Here is an 18,457-nt window from a genome sequence, read left to right as displayed (position 1 = left end):
AAGGTAGCAGTCAAAGTATATGCCATTTAAAAAAGTGAGTTTTTTTGTTTTGTATCAAGAGGCATAAAATATGAACACAATAACATAATGAACTTTCATCTGACCCCAGTTAGGCCAGTTTCATGCACCACATAACAGCAATGAAAAGGTGCATCACTGATTGGCTAGCATATTACTAGGGATGAGAGGATCCAGTTATAAACAGAACCTCAATGAGTTGGCGCTTTTTCCATGAGTGAAGACTGAAAGGCAGCTCAATAAAGATCAAGATTAACTCCTCTTATGACAAGATAAGTATTGATACATTGCTTGCATGAGTCTGCAAGAGGGTACAAATTTAAGATCTCAAGAATTAAAGGGAGGTTACATGGACGATGGAGAATTGAGAATGCAGAATTCTCTGCTACAATCACAGCTAAAAGTGTCCACAAGTAGGTTTTAATGGGAATTAGATATTTGCTTGAAAGAGCATTAAGGAAGAAGTTGGAAGGAGCGACCCGGAGGGCGACAATAGGCAAGGTGACTTATGGAGGAAAAACACTTAGAGACAATTCACTGTGGCCTGTTTCTATGCTATAACATTGTTGGTATTCTGTCTGCACCATTTTTGAATCCTTGTCACTAGGAGCCTGGAATGCATTCAACACGTCTATAGCACAGAGAGCCCAATACTCTTAAGATGGTACAACTATTTCTCACTTATATTTCAGGCCGAGACTGATTTCCTTGCCAATGAAGACATAGTTTATCCATATTCATTTGGGAGAGTGAAACTGCTCTATAGTCAGGTCACAAAGTTTCATTGTCATGGGTATGCTTTGCCTCAATTAGCACAAAATGGATTTTTTGTGCAGTCTGTAGAGTTAGGAGGAAATAAAAGTGAAAGAAAAATGAAAAAGGGGAAAAATGAAAAATAGTGAAACAAAACAAGTATTTTATATGGGTAGTGATACCCAACAGGACACCATCAAAATCCTAACTGAAAACCTTGTGAATATCTACACACGATAGTAAAAGCTATTTTTCCTTTATTATTTCATGGGATGCAAGTGCTGCTAGCAAGGTCAGAATTTGTTGCCCATCACTAGTTTCCGTCGAGATTTTTAAAAATATTTGTTCGTAGGATTGGGTGTCACTGGCTGGGCCAGAATTTATTGCCCATCCTTAATTGCCCTTGAGAAGCTGGCAGTGAGCTGTCTTCTTGAACTGCTGCAGTCCTTGGGGTGTAGTCCATCAAAACTGCTGTTAAGAAGGGAGTTCCAGGATTCTGACCCAGCAACAGTGAAGGAACGGCGATATAGTTCCAAGTCAGGATGGTGTGTGGCTTGGATGGGAACTTGCAGGTGGTGTCGTTCCCATGCATCTGCTACCCTTGAACTTCTAGATAGTAGGGTGCTATCGAAGGTGTCTTGGTGAGTTGCTGCTGTGCATCTTGTATATGGTACACACTGCAGCCGCTGTGCATCAGTGGTGGAGGGAGTGAATGTTGAAGGTGGCGGATGGGGTGCCAATCAAGTGGGCTGCTTTGTCCTGGATGTTGTTGGAGCTGCATCCATCCAGGCAAGTGGAGAGTATTCCATCACACACCTGACTTATAGAGTCATAGAGTCGTACAGCATAGAAACAGGCCCTTCGGCCCACCACGTCTATGCTAACCATATTGCCTCTCTATACTAATCCCACCTGCCTGCATTAATTCCATATCCCTCTATGCCTTGCTCATTCAAGTACCTGTCCAGATGCCTCTTAAATGTTGCTACTGTTCCAGCCTCCACCACCTCCTCTGGCAGCTCATTCCAGATACCCACTATTCTTTGTGTGAAAAATTTACCCCTTTGATCCCCTTTAAACTTCCTCCCTCTCACCTTAAATCTATGCCCTCTAGTTTTAGTCACCCCTACCATGGGAAACAGACTCTGGCTATCTACCCTATCTATGCCTCTCATAATTTTATATACCTCTATCATGTCCCCTCTCAGCCTCCTTCGCTCCAGGGAAAACAGACCCATCCCATCCAATTTCTCTTCATAAAACAAGCCCTCCAAACCAGGCAACATCCTTGTGAATCTTTTCTGCACCCTCTCTAGCTTAATCACATCTTTACAGTACTCCAAGTGTGGCCTAACCAACGTTATGTACAACTGTAACATGACGTCCCAACTCTTGCATTCAATGCCTCAGCCGATGAAGGCAAGCATGCCATACGCCTTCTTCACCACCCTGTCTATCTGTGTTGCCACTTTCAGCGAATTATGTACTTGCACCCCAAGGTCTCTCTGCTCAACAACACTCCCCAGGGCCCTTTCACTGTATATGTCCTACCCTGGTTTAACTTCCCAAAATGCATCACTTCGCACTTGTCTGCATTAAATTCCATTTGTCAATCCCTTGCCCACTTTCCCAGTTGATCTATATCCTGTTGTAACCTTAGACAAACTTCTTCACTGTCCACTATACTACCAATTTTGGTGTCATCTGCAAACTTACTGATCATGCCCCCTACATTCACATCCAAGTCATTAATATACATGACAAACAACAGAGGGCCCAGCACCGATCCCTGTGGCGCACCACTGGTCACCGGCCTCCAATCTGAAAAACAACCCTCCACTACCACCCTCTGCCTCCTATCACCAAGCCAATTTTGTATCCAACTGGCTAGCTCACCCCGGATCCCATGTGTTTGAACCTTCTGGACCAGCCTGCCACGCGGGACCTTGTCAAAGGCCTTGCTAAAGTCCATGTAGACAACGTCCATCGCCCTGCCCTCGTCAATCCTCTTGGTCACCTCCTCAAAAAACTCAATCAAATTCGTGAGACATGATTTCCCACGCACAAAGCCATGCTGACTATCCCTAATCAGACCTGGCCTTTCGAAATGCATATAAATCCTGTCTCTCAGAATCCCTTCCAATAACTTTCCCACCACTGATGTAAGGCCCACCGGCCTGTAGTTCCCTGGCTTATCCCTGCTGCCCTTCTGAAATAAAGGCACAACATTAGCTATCCTCCAGTCTTCCGGTACCTCACCTGCGGCTAACGAGGATACAAAAATCTCTACCAGGGCCCCAGCAATCTCCTCCCTTACTTCTCATAGCATCCTAGGATACACCTGGTCAGGCCCTGGGGATTTATCCACCTTAATGCACTTCAAAACCTCCAACACCTCCTCCTTTGTAATGTTGATATGTTCCAGGATATCGCTGTTCCCTCCCTTGAACTCACAAGCTTCGATGACCTTCTCCACGGTAAATACAGACGAGAAGTATTCATTTAAGACCTCGCCCATTTCCCGTGGCTCCACACATAGATTACCACATTGATCCTTGTGCCTTGTAGATGGTGGACAGGCAGTGGGGAGACAGAAGGCGAGTTATCGCCGCTGGATTCCCAGCCTCTGACCTGCTCTTGTAGCCACAGCATTTATGTGGCTGGTCTAGTTCAGTTTCTGGTCAATAGTGACCCCCAGGATGTTGATAGTGGGGGATTCAGCGATGGTAATGCCACTGAATGTCAAGGGGAGATGGTTAGATTCTCTCTTGTTTGAGATGGTCATTACCTGGCACTTAAGTGGCAAGTAACACTCGTGCCACACATCAGCCCAAGCCTGGATGTTGTGCAGGTCTTGCTGCATCTGGACACAGGCTGCTTAAGTATTTGAGGAGTCACGAATGGTGCTGAACATTGCACAATCAGCGAACATCCTCACTTCTGCCCTTATGATGGAGGGACGGGCATTGATGAAGCAGCTGAAGATGTTTGGGCCTAGGACACTACCCTGAGGAACTCCTGCAGTGATTTCCTGGGACGGAGATCATTGACCTCCAAACGACCACAACCATTTTCCTTTGTGCTAGATATGACTCCAATCAACTAAGAGTTTTCCCCGATTCCCATTGATTCCAGTTTTGCTAGGGCTCCTTGATGCCATAATTGGTCAAATGGTGCCTTGATGCAAAAGACAGTCACTCTCACCTCACCTCTGGAGTTCACTCCTTTTGTCCATGTTTTGGACCAAGACTGTAATGAGGTCAGGTACTCCTGGCAGAACGCAAACTGAGCGTCAGTGAGCAGGTTATTGCTGAGAAAGTGCCGCTTGATTGCACTGTCGACGACCCCTTCCATCACTTTGCTGATGATCAACAGTAGACTGACAGGGCAGTAATTGGCTGGGTTAGATTTGTCCTGTTGTGTGTGTACCGGACATACCTGGAGCAATTTTCCACATTGCCCGGTCGATGCCAGTGTTGTAGCTGCACTGCAACAGCTTAGCTAGGGGCGCGGTTCATTCTGGAGCACAAATCTTCAGTAACATTGCCAGAATGTTGCCAGGGCCTTCAACCGTTTCTTGATATCACCAGGAGTGAATTGTTTGGCTGAACAGTGGCATTTGTAATGCTGGGGACCTCAGGAGGAGGCCAAGATGGATCATCCACTCGGCACTTCTGGCTGAAGATGGATGCAAATTCTTCAGCCTTGTCTTTTGCACTGACGTGTTGGGCTCCCTCATCATTGAGGATGGGGATATTTGTGGAGCCGCCTCCTCCAGTTAGTTGTTTAATTGTCCACCACCATCCACGACTGGATGGGCAGGATTGTAGAGCTTAGATCTGATCCATTGGTTGTGGGATTGCTTAGGCCTGTTTATCGCATGCTGCTTCCACTGTTTGGCATGTAAGTGGTCCTGTGTTGCAGCATCAGGCTGGAACCTCATTTAGGTATACCTGGTGCTGCTCCTGGCATGCCCTCTAGCACTCTTCTTTGAACCAGTGGTTGGTCCCCCAGCTTAATGGCAATGGTAGAGTGGGGGATATGCCAGGCCATGAGGTTACAGATTGTGGTTGAATACAATTCTGCTGCTGCTAATGGCCCACAGCAGCTCATGGATGCTCAGTTTGGAATTGCTAGATCTGTTCAAAATCTATCCCATTTAGCACAGTGGTAGTGCCACACAACATGGTGGTGGGTATCCTCAACGTGAAGACGGGACTTCGTCTCCAAGGAGTGTGTGGTGGTCACTCCTACCAATACTGTCATGGACAGATGCATCTGCAACAGATAGATTGGCGACGACGAGGTCAAGTAGATTTTTCCCTCCTGTTGGTTCCTTTGCCACCTGCCACAGACCCAGTTTAGCAGCTAAGTCCTTTAGAGCTCGGTCAGTGGTGATGGACATTGAAGACCCCCAAGCAGAGTACATTCTGTGCCCCTTCTACCCTCAGTCCTTCTTCCAAATTGTGTTCAACATAGAGAAGGACTGACTCATCACCCGGGAGGGGGTGGCAGGGGGTAATCAGCAGGAGATTTTCTTGCCCACGTTTGACCTGATGCCATGAGACTTCATGGGGTCCAGAGTCAATGTTGAGGACTCCCAGGGTAGATGGTGGTGATGTGGTGCCTTCTTGAATTGCTACAGTCCATCTGGTGTAGATACACTAACAGTGCTGTTAGGAAGGGAATTCCAGATTTTTGACCCAGTGACAGCAAATGTACAGCGATATAGTTCCAAGTCAGGATGGCGTGTGGCTTGGAGGAGAATTTGCAAGAGATGGTGTTCCCATGTGTCTGCTGCCCTTGTCCTTCTCGGTGGTAGAGGCAGGGGGTTTGAAAGGTGCTGTTGAAGGAGGCTTGGTGATTTACTGCACTGCATCCTGTAGATGGTACACACTGCTACCACTAGACACCAGTGGTAGAGGGAGTGAAGGTCTAAGGTGGTAGATGGGATGGTGATCAAGCAAGTTGCTTTGCCCTGGATGTTGTCAAGATTCTTGGGCATTGTTGGAGCTGCACTCATCCAGGCGTGGAGATTACATCACACTGCTGACTTGTGCCTCGTAGATGGTGAACAGACTTTGGGGAGTCAGGTAGTGAGTTACTCCCCACAGAATTGCCAGCCTCTGACCTGCTCTTATAGTCACTGTATTTAGATGGCTGGTCCAGTTAAGTTTCTGGTCAATGGTAACCCCTAGGATGTTGATAGTGGGGGATTCAGCGATGGTAATGCCACTGAATGTCATGGGGAGATGGTAGATTCTCTCTTGTTGGAGATGGTCATTGCCTGGCACTTGCACGGCACAATTGTTACTTGCCACTTATCAGCCCAAGCCTGGGCGTTGTCTAGGTCTTGCTTTATGTGGGCACAGACTGCTTCAGTATCTGAGGAAAGCGAATAGTACTAAACACTGTGCAATCATCAGTGAGCATTCCCACTTCTGACCTTATGTTGGAGGGAAGGTCACTGATGAAGCATCTGAAGATGGTTGGGCCTAGGACACTACCCTGAGGAACTTCTGCAGTGATGTCCTGGGGTTTAGATGTTTGGCCTCCAACAACTACAACCATCTTCCTTTGTGCTAGATATGACATCAACCAATGGAGAGTTTTCTCCCCGATTCCCATTGATTTCAATTTTGCTAGGGTTCTTTGGTGCCACACTTGCTCAAATGCTGCCTTGATGTCAAGGGCAGTCACTCTCACCTCAACTCTGGAATTCAGCTCTTTTGTCCATGTTTGGACCCGGACTGTAATGAGGTCAGGAGCTGAATGGCCTCAGCAGAAACCAAACATAGTGTCAGTCAGCAGGCTATTGATGAGCAAGTGACGTTTGATAGCACTGTCAATGATACCTTCCAACACTTTACTGATGATTGAGAGTAGACTGAAGGGGCAATAATTGGCCAGATTGGATTTGTCTTGCTTTTTGTGGACAGGACATACCTGGACAATTTTTCACATTGTCAGGTAGATGCCAGTGTTGTAGCTGTACTGGAACAGCTTGGCTAGGGGTGTAGCTCGTTCTGGAGCACAAGTCTTCAGTACTACAGCCGGGATCTTGTCAGTGCCCATAGCATTTGCTGTATCCAGTGCCTTCAGCTATTTCTTGATATCACATGGAGTGAATTAAATTGGCTGAAGACTGGCATCTGTGATGACGGGGACCTCAGAAGGAGGCCGAGATGGATCACCCACTCAGCACTTCTGGCTGAAGATGGTTGCAAATGTTTCAGCCTTGTCTTTTGCAATGACTTCATCATTGAGCATGTGGATGTTTGTGGATCCTTCTCATCCCATTAGTCCTTTAGTTGTTCACCACCATTCATAACTGGACATGGCAGGACTGCAGAGCTTTGAGCTGATCCATGGCTTGTGGGTTCACTTAGCCCTGTCTGTTACATGCTGCTTCTGCTGTTTAGCATGCATGTAGTCCTGTGTCGTAGATTTACCAGGCTGGCACCTCATCTTTAGGTATGCTCCCGGCATGCTCTCCTGCTCTCCTCATTGAACCAGGGTTGATCCCCTAGCTTGATGGTAATGGTACTATTATTTGATTAGAGATACAGCACTGAAACAGGCCCTTCGGCCCACCGAGTCTGTGCCGAACATCAACCACCCATTTATACTAATCCTACACTAATCCCATATTCCCAACAAACATCCCCACCTGTCCCTATATTTCCCTACCTATACTGGTGACAATTTATAATGGCCAATTTACCGATCAACCTGCAAGTCTTTTGGCTTGTGGGAGGAAACCGGAGCACCCGGAGGAAAACCCACGCAGACACAGGGAGAACTTGCAAACTCCACACAGGCAGTACCCGGAATCGAACCCGGGTACTTGCAGCTGTGAGGCTGCGGTGCTAACCACTGCGCCACTGTGCCGCCCTATGATCCCTGCAGAGACGAAACAAAGAATTTAATCCATCGATTGACTGTATTTAACTGCTGTTCTTCTACCGGCAGCAGTTCTTTCTCTATCCGAACTCCAAGGGTGCAGTCTTCACCACAAGGCGCACTGCTCCAGAACCTCCTCAGCTCTGCTCACAACAGTCTTGATGGTATGAATTTACCTGTCTTCCCTTTTCCGAGTCCTTCAGTGACAACCTGTGCACTGTATGGCCGGATCTGGTTAGTAAGCTACTTTAAGTAACAGAAGCAGCTCCTGGATTCTGTCTTCACTTTCGTCTGCTTGCCGATGCTCCATTCCTGCCTGGTCTGCCTGATCTGGGGAGGATTCTGTCTCCTTTTATCTGGTTCTAACCAGTGTCAGTTTTCCCCAGTAACCTGAAGTTGTTTTTCCAGCTTCTGTTTCAGTTTAGGTTTCAGTTTCAACTCTAGTTTCCATTTCAATTCCAGTTTCCCTCTCAGTTAGGGTCTTAAAAAAAGCTTTGCAAACATGGATTCTATCACAGCAGAGTGAGGGGAAATGCTACACCACAAGATTACAGATTATGGTGGAATACAATTCTGCTGCTGCTGAGGGCCCACGGCGCCTCATGGATGCCGAATTTTGAGCTGCTAGATTTGTTCTGAATCTATCCCATTTAGCATGGTGATAGTGCCACACAACGTGGACAGTACTCTCAGGTGAAGACGAGATTTCCGTCTCCAAAGGACTGTGCGGTGGTCACTACCACCAATACAGTCATGGACAGATGCATCTGCGACAAGTAAATTGGCGAGGGCGAGGCCAATCAGGTTTTTTTCCCCTCTTGTTGGCTCCCTCACCACCTGCCGCAGGCCCAGTCTATCAGATATGTCCTACAGGACTCAGCCAGCTCGGTCAGCAGTGGTGCTACTGAGCCACTTGGTGATGGACATTGAAGTTCCCCACCCAGAGTACATTCTGTGCTCTTGCTACCCTCAGTGCTTCCTCCAAGTGGTATTCAACTTGGAGGAGTACTGATTCATCAGCTGAGGGAGGATGGTAGGAGGTTTCTTGCTCATGTTTGACCTGATGCCATAAGACTTCATGGGGTCCATAGACAATGTTGAGAACTCCCAGGGCAACTCCCTCCCTCCCGTATAGTATACTACTGTGCCGCCACCTCTGATGGGTCTGTCCTGCCGGTGGGACAGGACATACCCAGGGATGGTGATAGAGGAGTCTGGGACATTGGCTGCAAGGTATGATTCAGTAAGTATGACTACGTCAGGCTGTTGCTTGACTGGTCGGTTGGTCAGCTCTCCCAATTTTGGCACAAGTCCCAAGATTTAGTAAGGAGGACTTTGCAGGGTGTGTTGTCATTTCCGGTACCTAGGTCAACGCCAGGTGGTATGTCCAGTTTTATTTTTTTCCCGAATTTTCTGTTGTGGTTGGATACAATTTAGTGGCTTGCTAAACCATTTTAGAGGGTAGTTGAGAATCAACCACAGTTTTGTCATCACCACTGTTTCCAATCTCCAACCCATCCAGCCTGTCTTTCTCAAAATTACTACACCTACTCTAAGCTGCTACTTCCAGCTCCATCATCCACAAGTTGCTCAATACTGACTGAAGTTTAAATATGCAGCTGAAAAAACTTTTAGACAATGCAAGTCCAATATTTTGCAGTCCTTCCGTCCTTTGCTGTTCTGTTGAAAACCTGCAATATTTCAAAATTAAAACCGATTTTGAGGATTGATGGACTCTTCTGGAGCAGTAATGTTGTGATGGGAAGAAAAATCACATGTAGATACACAGGATCTCATCCAGGTTTCAGATTCTCACCTTAGAACTGCCAGCGTAAAGAATGGAGGCTCCCATACCTTGCTTACTGTTCGACCTGACCTCAAGCATGGGTGGCTGGTTTGTTGGCAACTTGGAGCTTTATAAAATTGGTTTCTAGTGCAATAATTTTCATACATCAAGCTGACATTAACAGATCTTGGTGTTCTCGTTGGTTGTTAAACCTAAATCAGACAACAGTCTTTTGCAAACCTATAGGTCTGCAAAATTAAAATGTGATGAACCAAGTAAGAAACTTAGTGCAAATAGAACTAAATTGCACAGGCTTTGCAGGCACGACTGTGGGACTTGTGACTGAGACTAATACCTGGAATGGGCGGGTTGTCTTATGAGGACAGGTTGCACAGGCTAGACTTGTATCCACTGGAGTTTAGAAGAGTAAGAGGCGACTGGATTGAAACATAAAAGATTCTGAGCGGTCTTGACAGGGTGGATGTGGAAAGGATGTTTTCTCTTGTGGCAGAATCTAGAACTAGGGGGCGCCCATTTAAGACGGAGATGAGGAGAAATCTTTTCTGAGGATCGTGAGTCTTTGGAACTCTTCCTCAAAAGGCAGTGGAAGCAGAGTCTTTAAATATTTTTAAGGCAGAGGTAGATAGATTCTTGCTAAGCAAGGGGGTGAAAGGTTATCGGGGGTAGACGGGAATGTGGAGTCGAGGTTACAATCAGATCAGCCATGATTTCATTGAATGGCGGAGCAGGCTTGAGGGGCTGAGTGACCTACTCCTGCTCCTAATCTGCAAGCTCGTATGCACACGGCCACAGGCTATACTTTGGATGCCCTTGAGTTGCATACAAATACAAGATTAATTTTAAGTAATTTTTAAAGTTTCAGTTAGTCAAACAGTCACCACCAGTTTTAAGAATAACTTAAAATTTCTGAACTTAGAAAACCAGTTCAGTCTTGTTGGGGAGAGGTAAAAGAAAGAGATAAGTGAAGTTTCCTATTGGAGTTATTGAACCTGGCAGTACTAGCAGGCTGAACTAAATCAGTAAATACAAACACAACATGCTCTAAGGAAGATCAGCTGCAGCTGTTCATAACACTTAAGGGACAAGGAATAATCAACTGTGAAAATACACACCTGGAGGGCTAATTTCAGTAAATTGAAAGGGAATCTGGCCCAGTTGGCAGGTAAAACAAGAAATGAGCAATGGGAGGCCTTGAAAGAGGAGATATTTTGATTATAGATTAGACAAATTCTCATGAGGGGGAAAAGGAAGAGCATCCAAAGTTAAAGCTTTCTGGAGGACTAAAGATAGAGATCAAAATAGAACAGAAAAGGGAGCTTTCAGGTGAAGCATCGATTTACTTGTACTTCTTTCAATTTAGTGTATTGTATTCGCTGCTCACAATGTGGTCTCCTCTACATTGGTGAGACCAAACGCAGACTGGGTGACCACTTTGCAAAACACCTCCATTCAGTCCGAATGCATGACCCCGAGCTTCCGCTTGCTGGCTATTTCAACACTCCCCCCTGCTTTCATGCTCACATCTCTGTCCTGATTGCTTTAGCGTTCCAGTGATCAACACAAGCTCGACGGACAGCACCTCATTTACCGATTAGGCACACTACAGCCTGCCGGACTAAACACTGAGTTCAATAATTTCAGAGCATGACAAGCCCCCATTTTTATTTGTAGTTATTTTTTCTTTGTGTTTATTTTATTTTAGTTTGTTTGGTTTGTTTCTACTGTGCCTACCCATTGTTTTGTTCATGTTTGTGCTTGGGGCCAGGCTGTTCAGTATTCTGTCCATTAACACCCTCTCTGTACTAATGCTTTGTCTTTCAGCACACCATTAACATACCATTTGCTTTTGCTCCATGACCTTCTGGTCAGTTATTCTCTGTGACCTTGTCCTATCAATGCCTTCTCTTTTGTTATCACTTGCCCCACCCCCACTTTACTTGCTTAAAACCTTTTACATTTCTAATATCTGCCAGTTCTGATGAAGGGTCACTGACCTGAAACGTTAATTCTGCTTCTCTCTCCACAGATGCTACCAGACCTGATAGTATTTCCAGCATTTCTTGTTTGTGTTACAGAAAAGGGAGGCTTATGATAAATGTCAGGCGCATAACACATTAGCGAACCAAACTGAATACAGAACATAGAGAATTAAAAAAGGAAATAAGGTGCGGGGGCAAAGAAAGTGAATGAGAATAGATTAGTGGATAACAAGAAAAGGTAACCCAAAAATCTTTTTGCTTAAATATTTATATGTCTATAAAAGAGTAGTCAAAGGAAAGGACTAAAAAGAGATACCTTCTTGTGCAGGCAGAGGGCATGGCTGAGGTACCAAAATGAGTATTTTGCATCTGCCATCCCTAAAGAAAAAGATGCTACCAATGTTTACAGCAAAGGAGAATGTAGTAGAAAATTGAATAGGATAAAAACAGAGAAGCGACTTAATAGGTTGGCAGCACTCAAAACAGAAAAGTCACCTGGTCTGGATGGGATGCATCTTAGGTCATGGAGTCATTTACAGCACAGAATGAGGCCATTCGGCCCATCGAGTCTATGCCAGTCAGCCTAATATCGGTGGTGAGGGAACTTTTAGGGTCAATAGTCGGGGACAAAATTATTTGGTGTTTGGAAAAATATGGGTTAAATACTTGTTAGCAAAATTGAAGGCCATGGGATTAAAGGGGCAGAGCAGCGTGATTTCAAAATTGGCTAAGACATAGAAAGGAGAGTAGATTTTCATACTGAAGGGAAGTATACAGTGGTGACGCCCCCAGGGACCACTGCTTTTTTGATATACTAGCGAGCTGGAATTGGGTACACCAAGCTTAATTACAAAGTTTGCAGATGACAAGAAAATTAGAAATGTAATAAATAGTGAACACTGTAACAGCCTTCAGGTGGACGTAGACTGGTGAAATGAGCAGGAAAATGGCAGATGAAATTCAATACAGAGAAGTGTGAAATGATTCATTCTGATAGGAAGCATGAGGAGAGGCAATAGAAACTAACTGGTACAATTTTAAAGGGATGAAGGAACAGTGCAGTGAGGCCTGGGGGTGTATGTACACAAATCTTCGAGATTGGAAGGACAAGTTGAGAAGGCTATTAAAGAATAAGGGCTCTTCCTTGGCTTTATAAACAGCAGCACAGAGTATAAAAGCAAGTAAGTTATGCAAACACTTTATAAATCACAGGTCATGCTTCAGTTGGAGTATTGTTTCCAATTCTGGACACCACACTTCAGGAAGGATGTCAAGGCCGTTTAGAGGGTGATTTACTACAGTGATACCAGGGATGAGGGACTTCAGTTATGTGGAAAGACTAGAGTAGCTGGGATTGATCTCCTTGAGAAAAACTTAAGGGGAAATTTAACGGAGGTGTTCAAAGTTATGAAGGGTTTTGATACAGTAAATAAGAAACTGCTCCCTGAGGACGTAGATTTAAGGTATTTGGCAGAGGAACCAGAAGTGAAATGAGGAAGTTTTTTTAAATGCAGTGCATTATGATAACCTGGAATGCACTGCCTGAAAGATGAAAGCCAATTGAATAACAACTTTGAAAGGGGAATTGGATAAATACTTGAATAAATATTTGCAGGACTATGAGCAACGGGCAAGGGAGTGGGACTAATCAGATATCTCTTTCACAAAGTTGGCACAAGCACAATTGGATCAATGGCTTCCTTCTGTGCTGCATCATATACCATGATTCTATTTAATTGCCATTTGTGCACTATTAGAAAACATGTAGCTATTTTTGACTATATAACAGTGACCACACTGGACATAACAGTGACCACACTGGCTGTGAAGTGCTTGGGGACACCCTGAGGATATTATAGTACTATATAATCGCAAGTTCTAAACAGAACCCAAGAACTAAAGGAAGAAGTTACGCATTATTATTTTTGTGGCCATTTCATTTTTAGAAATGTTAAGGGCAAAACTCCATCATCGATATTAGAGTCTCAAAAAAAGGCTCACTTACACAATCCAACAGATATTCTTCTGTGACATTTATTTCAAGCAGTTGTTCAACAATATGAAGAGCTTTTGCCTCACATTCACGCTTCCTCCTCAGGGTCGCCTGCAATGCAGCTTTTCTACAGGTGATACATTTCGACAAAGGGAAAATCATGTTAGGACATTACTTTGGAATAATGTTTATTTATTTCCTGCTAAGCGAATTTAACGAGGATAGTGCGCAGGTTTATTTTTTTTCTCTCTCCAGTGTCTGTACGTCTCTATTCTTCACCAAAGGTGGATCAGATTTGTAACCAGTGGGCAGCAATAACTTGACATTTCTGCATTTAGAAAATGAGTTGTCACTGGTGGGGTGGGGATTGGGATTAAGCAGCTCAGAGACATCTGCCAATGCTCACTTTGGCCGATCACCAGGGCACCAACCCACTGACAATACTCCCATCCTAACAGAGGCCGCAATTAAATTATCTCCAAAAGTTCCCTACAGTATTTATGATGATTGGAAGGGGGCGGGGGGAAAATGGTAGATGCAAAGTAATACTTTGAGAAGAGAACCATTGATTCATCGAGCCGACTCTTCAAAACCTCCCATACTTTCCTGCTGTCATTCTGGAACTAATAGCCCTGCATCCCTTCCTTAAACAGGAATTCATCTAGTGCATTTTTAAACCCTGAACTGGTTTTCTGTTTCACCTCCACTGACAATCTGTGCCACACTTCTATTACTGACTTCAAAAAAAATAATAAAATTGCTTATATTTATTTTCTTGAGACCCTTGACTATAGATTATGCCCCTGCTCCTTCCATCATGTCCATAAGAAGAAATTTCATTCATCACAGGACATTTTTCCTAATAGCTCAGAACTCCAAATTCAGGAATCAGCCTCAACAACCTGTTCTGGACTCCCTTCAATAATCCTGTATCTTCATCTAATATGAAAACAATAACTGAACACAGGATTCTAAACATGGCCACAAGTCTAGATTCAATTCCAACATCACCTCTTCAGGTTAGATCTTTAGCTATAATTTATAGTAAGAGTACCGCCTTGTAGGTTTTCCTTCTTTGAACATAAAAGAACATTTGGGAAGACTGAAGTTATTCTTTTCAGGCCCCAGTCGCTAGCTACCGACTCTATTCCTCTCCTTGGCAACAGTCTGAGACTAAACCAGACTGTTCGCAATCTCTCTCAACTCCTCTACTGCTGAGACCCTCATTCATGCCTTTGTTACCTCTGGACTTGACTATTCCAACGCACACTTGGGTGGTCTCCCACATTCTACCCTCCGTAAACTTGAGGTCATCCAAAACTCTGCTGCCTTGTGTCTTAACTCGCACAAAGTTCTGTTTACCCATCACCCCTGTGCCTGCTGACCGACACTGGCTCCCAGTCAAGCAACTGCTTGATTTTAAAATTTGCATCCTTTTTCAAAACCCTCCATGGCCTTGCTCCTCCCTATCTCTAATCTCCTCCAGTCCCACAACCCTCCAATATTTGTACTCATTTAATTATTTCACCCACCCCACCCCCACAGCTTTGCACCCACTTCCCCACCCCGGCTCCGCTCCCACTCCCCGGCTCCCCCCCAGCTCCGCTCTCCCCCCAGCCCCGCCCCCACCATCTCCACTCTCCCCCCAGCCCCGCCCCCACCATCTCCACTCTCCCCCCAGCCCCGCCCCCACCATCTCCACTCTCCCCACCCCCCAGCAAGCAGCCCCCTTAGCTCCGCTCTCCCCCAGCAACTCTCCCCCTCCCCAGCAGCGTCCCCCAGCTCCACTCCCCCTCCCCCCGGCTCTGCTCCCCCGCCCCTCCCCCAGCAGCCCTCTCAGCTCCTCTCTCTCTCTCTCCCCCCCTGCCTCCGCTCTCTCCGAGCTCCACTGCCCCTCCCCCAGCAGCCCCCCAACGGCTCCTCTCCCCTCCCCTCAGCTCTCTCTCCAAGCTGGCCTAGCGAGTCCCATCCCGAGGGCCCACTACTCCCTGACTGGATTCTGCAGCTCCTCGAACCCGGGGCTCGGGCACTCACCTTTTCAGCGTTTCTTTAGTGTCCGGGGCGCCGGACTTTCTGTTGGCCCTGACCGGTAAGTAGGACGGACAAACATCCCCACTCGAGCCTTCCCGGCGTCGGCTCTTCAGCCGCCGCCGGCTCTCGTTCCACCTCGGCCCATCCGCCATGATGGTGTCGCCGACCTCTGACCTCCGCTGTTACCAGTTATGGCCCTGCAATATTTACTCCCTGCTCTTCTGTTATTTATTTTTCTGATTTAGAGAGCGTATTAAATCTAGTAACATATTGCTTGAAGGTGCAGCATTATTTTTAACAAATGCTGGAAAATAACAAAAATATCTGTCTTCACCTAAAGAAAAGATTGGTTAATGTTTACCATGGGATTTTTCATCAGCCTCTTCGCTTAACAAATGTATAACAAGTGAAATGATAGGATAAAAGCAAAATACTGCAGATCAAACGTCGTGTCCTGCACTCCTTTGGACCCCACCAGAAAGGCCGAGAGGGGGGTTTTGACGACTGGGCAACTCTCAACCTCCATAAATTTGCCCAGGCATGTGCCATGGAGAGGTCACTCCATAGTTGCCTCACAGCGACTAAAACAACGCTGCTTCACAAACCACTGACCACCTCCAGGCGCGTATCCATTGTCTCTCGAGATAAGGAGGCCCAAAAGAAGAAGAAGAAAGAACTGCAGATGCTGGAAATCTGAAACACAAACAAGAAATGCTGGAAATACTCAGCTGTCTGGCAGCATCTGTGAAGAGAGAAGCAGAGTTAACGTTTCAGGTCAGTGACCCTTCATCAGACCCTTCCGAGATCGGTATGGGGTCTGCCACTGTCGGGGTCAGTGGCGGGCCTTCGCTGTACCGATCTTCATTGCCGTGCCCCCCAGCCACCATTACTATATATATTTTTTTTTCGAGAAGGTGACCAAACAGGTGGATGAGGGTAAAGCCGTGGATGTGGTGTATATGGATTTCAGTAAGGCGTTTGATAAGGTTCCCCACGGTAGGCTATTGCAGAAAATACAGAAGTATGGGGTTGAAGGTGATTTAGAGCTTTGGATCAGAAATTGGCTAGCTGAAAGAAGACAGAGGGTGGTGGTTGATGGCAAATGTTCATCCTGGAGTTTAGTTACTCGTGGTGTACCGCAAGGTTCTGTTTTGGGGCCACTGCTGTTTGTCATTTTTATAAATGACCTGGATGAGGGTGTAGAAGGGTGGGTTAGTAAATTTGCGGATGACACGAAGGTCGGTGGAGTTGTGGATAGTGTCGAAGGGTGTTGTAGGGTACAGAGGGACATAGATAGGCTGCAGAGCTGGGCTGAGAGATGGCAAATGGAGTTTAATGCAGAGAAGTGTGAGGTGATTCACTTTGGAAGGAGTAACAGCAATGCAGAGTACTGGGCTAATGGGAAGATTCTTGTTAGTGTAGATGAGCAGAGAGATCTTGGTGTCCAGGTACATAAATCCCTGAAAGTGGCTACCCAGGTTAATAGGGCTGTTAAGAAGGCATATGGTGTGTTAGCTTTTATTAGTAGGGGGATCGAGTTTCGGAGCCACGAGGTCATGATGCAGCTGTACAAAACTCTGGTGAGGCCGCACCTTGAGTATTGCGTGCAGTTCTGGTCACCGCATTATAGGAAGGATGTGGAAGCTTTGGAAAGGGTGCAGAGGAGATTTACTAGGATGTTGCCTGGTTTGGAAGGAAGGTCTTACGAGGAAAGGCTGAGGGACTTGGGGTTGTTTTCGTTAGAGAGAAGGAGGAGGAGAGGTGACTTAATAGAGACATACAAGATAATCAGAGGGTTAGATAGGGTGGATAGTGAGAGACTTTTTCCTCGGATGATGATGGCAAACACGAGGGGACATAGCTTTAAGTTGAGGGGTGAAAGATATAGGACAGATGTCAGAGGTAGTTTCTTTACGCAGAGAGTAGTAGGGGCGTGGAACGCCCTGCCTGCAACAGTAGTGGACTCGCCAACTTTAAGGGCATTTACGTGGTCATTGGATAGACATATGGATGAAAATGGAATAGTGTAGGTCAGATGATCGGCGCAACATCGAGGGCCGAAGGGCCTGTACTGCACTGTAATGTTCTAATTCTAATTCTAATTTCTAGCTAGTTTTCTCTCATACTCTACGTTCTGCCTCTATTTATTTTTGTCATTCTTTGCTGGTTCTTAAAAGCTGTTCAATCCTCTGACCTACTACTTATCCTTGCAGATTTGTACAGTGTCTCTTTCAATTTGATATTATCCTTAACTTCCTTATTTAGTCACAGATGATGCATCCTTCTCAAAGAACCTTTCTCACTGGGATAAATCTTTGCTGACAGTTATTAAATATCTCCTTAAATGCCTACCACTACATCTCTACTGTCCTCCATTTTAAGTTAGATTCTCAGTTTAGCTATTTCTGCCTTCATACCATTGTAATTACCTTTATTTAGGGTTAAAACACTAGTCTTCAACCCACACTTCTGCTCTTGAAACTGTAAGTTAAATTCTATCATGTTATGATCGCTGTCAACTAGAGGCACCTTTACCTTGAGGTTATTGATTAATCCTGTCTCATTGCACATTACCAGTTCTAGAACATACTGCTCCAAAAAATTGTCGCGAATAATTTCTATGAATTAATTTTCCAGCCTGCCTTTGCCAATCTGATTCGCCCAATCTACATGTAGATTAAAAGGCACCCATGACTATTGTGGTGCCGTTCTTACACACCCCATTTATTCCTTCCTGTATACTCTGTCCTGCAGTGTAGCAACTGTTAGGGGGCAACAATGGTCAAATAATTTGGTGATACAGTCAAAGGTTGTAATAGCTACTTGGGTAAGATACTGGAGAGCACGTGGAACTATTTTGTATGCCATGAGGAGACACTGCACAGCATCTAGCTTTGATTAAAGTCAGGTTTTCATGCTTTTCCAAACTTTGTTTATGAGAACTTGCCAATTTAAAAGGTAGCTTATTATGGA

At 45.4% G+C, this 18,457-nt stretch overlaps 2 protein-coding genes across 9 annotated transcripts in view; one reads left to right on the top strand and one right to left on the bottom strand.

Moving 5' to 3' along the window:
- The window catches only part of rpap2 (RNA polymerase II associated protein 2), a 158,117-nt gene extending 142,428 nt beyond the window's left edge, over window positions 1-15,689 (bottom strand). For 3 of the 6 annotated variants that reach the window (XM_068036775.1, XM_068036777.1, XM_068036776.1), the window contains exons 1-2: window positions 15,488-15,688; window positions 13,466-13,580 (exon numbers count right to left, since the gene is read on the bottom strand). In XM_068036775.1, coding sequence (XP_067892876.1) covers window positions 13,466-13,580; window positions 15,488-15,636 — 264 coding nt within the window. In that variant the 5' untranslated portion in view covers window positions 15,637-15,688. Of the gene's footprint in view, window positions 1-13,465; window positions 13,581-15,487 lie in introns of all 6 variants that reach the window. The other 3 variants (XM_068036773.1, XM_068036778.1, XM_068036774.1) reach the window with 2 other exon arrangements.
- Window positions 15,313-18,457, top strand: part of glmna (glomulin, FKBP associated protein a) — a 63,380-nt gene continuing 60,235 nt past the window's right edge. For 2 of the 3 annotated variants that reach the window (XM_068036780.1, XM_068036784.1), the window contains exons 1-2: window positions 15,313-15,542; window positions 15,864-16,258. The gene's annotated coding sequence lies outside the window, so the exon portion shown is untranslated. The remainder of the gene's footprint in view (window positions 15,543-15,863; window positions 16,259-18,457) is intronic. The other variant, XM_068036782.1, reaches the window with a different exon arrangement.

Source organism: Heterodontus francisci, chromosome 8, assembly GCF_036365525.1.
Source record: "Heterodontus francisci isolate sHetFra1 chromosome 8, sHetFra1.hap1, whole genome shotgun sequence".
Lineage (NCBI taxonomy): Eukaryota > Metazoa > Chordata > Chondrichthyes > Heterodontiformes > Heterodontidae > Heterodontus > Heterodontus francisci.
The sequence above is the reverse complement of the archived record's forward strand: the minus strand, read 5'-3'. Positions and strand labels throughout refer to the sequence as shown.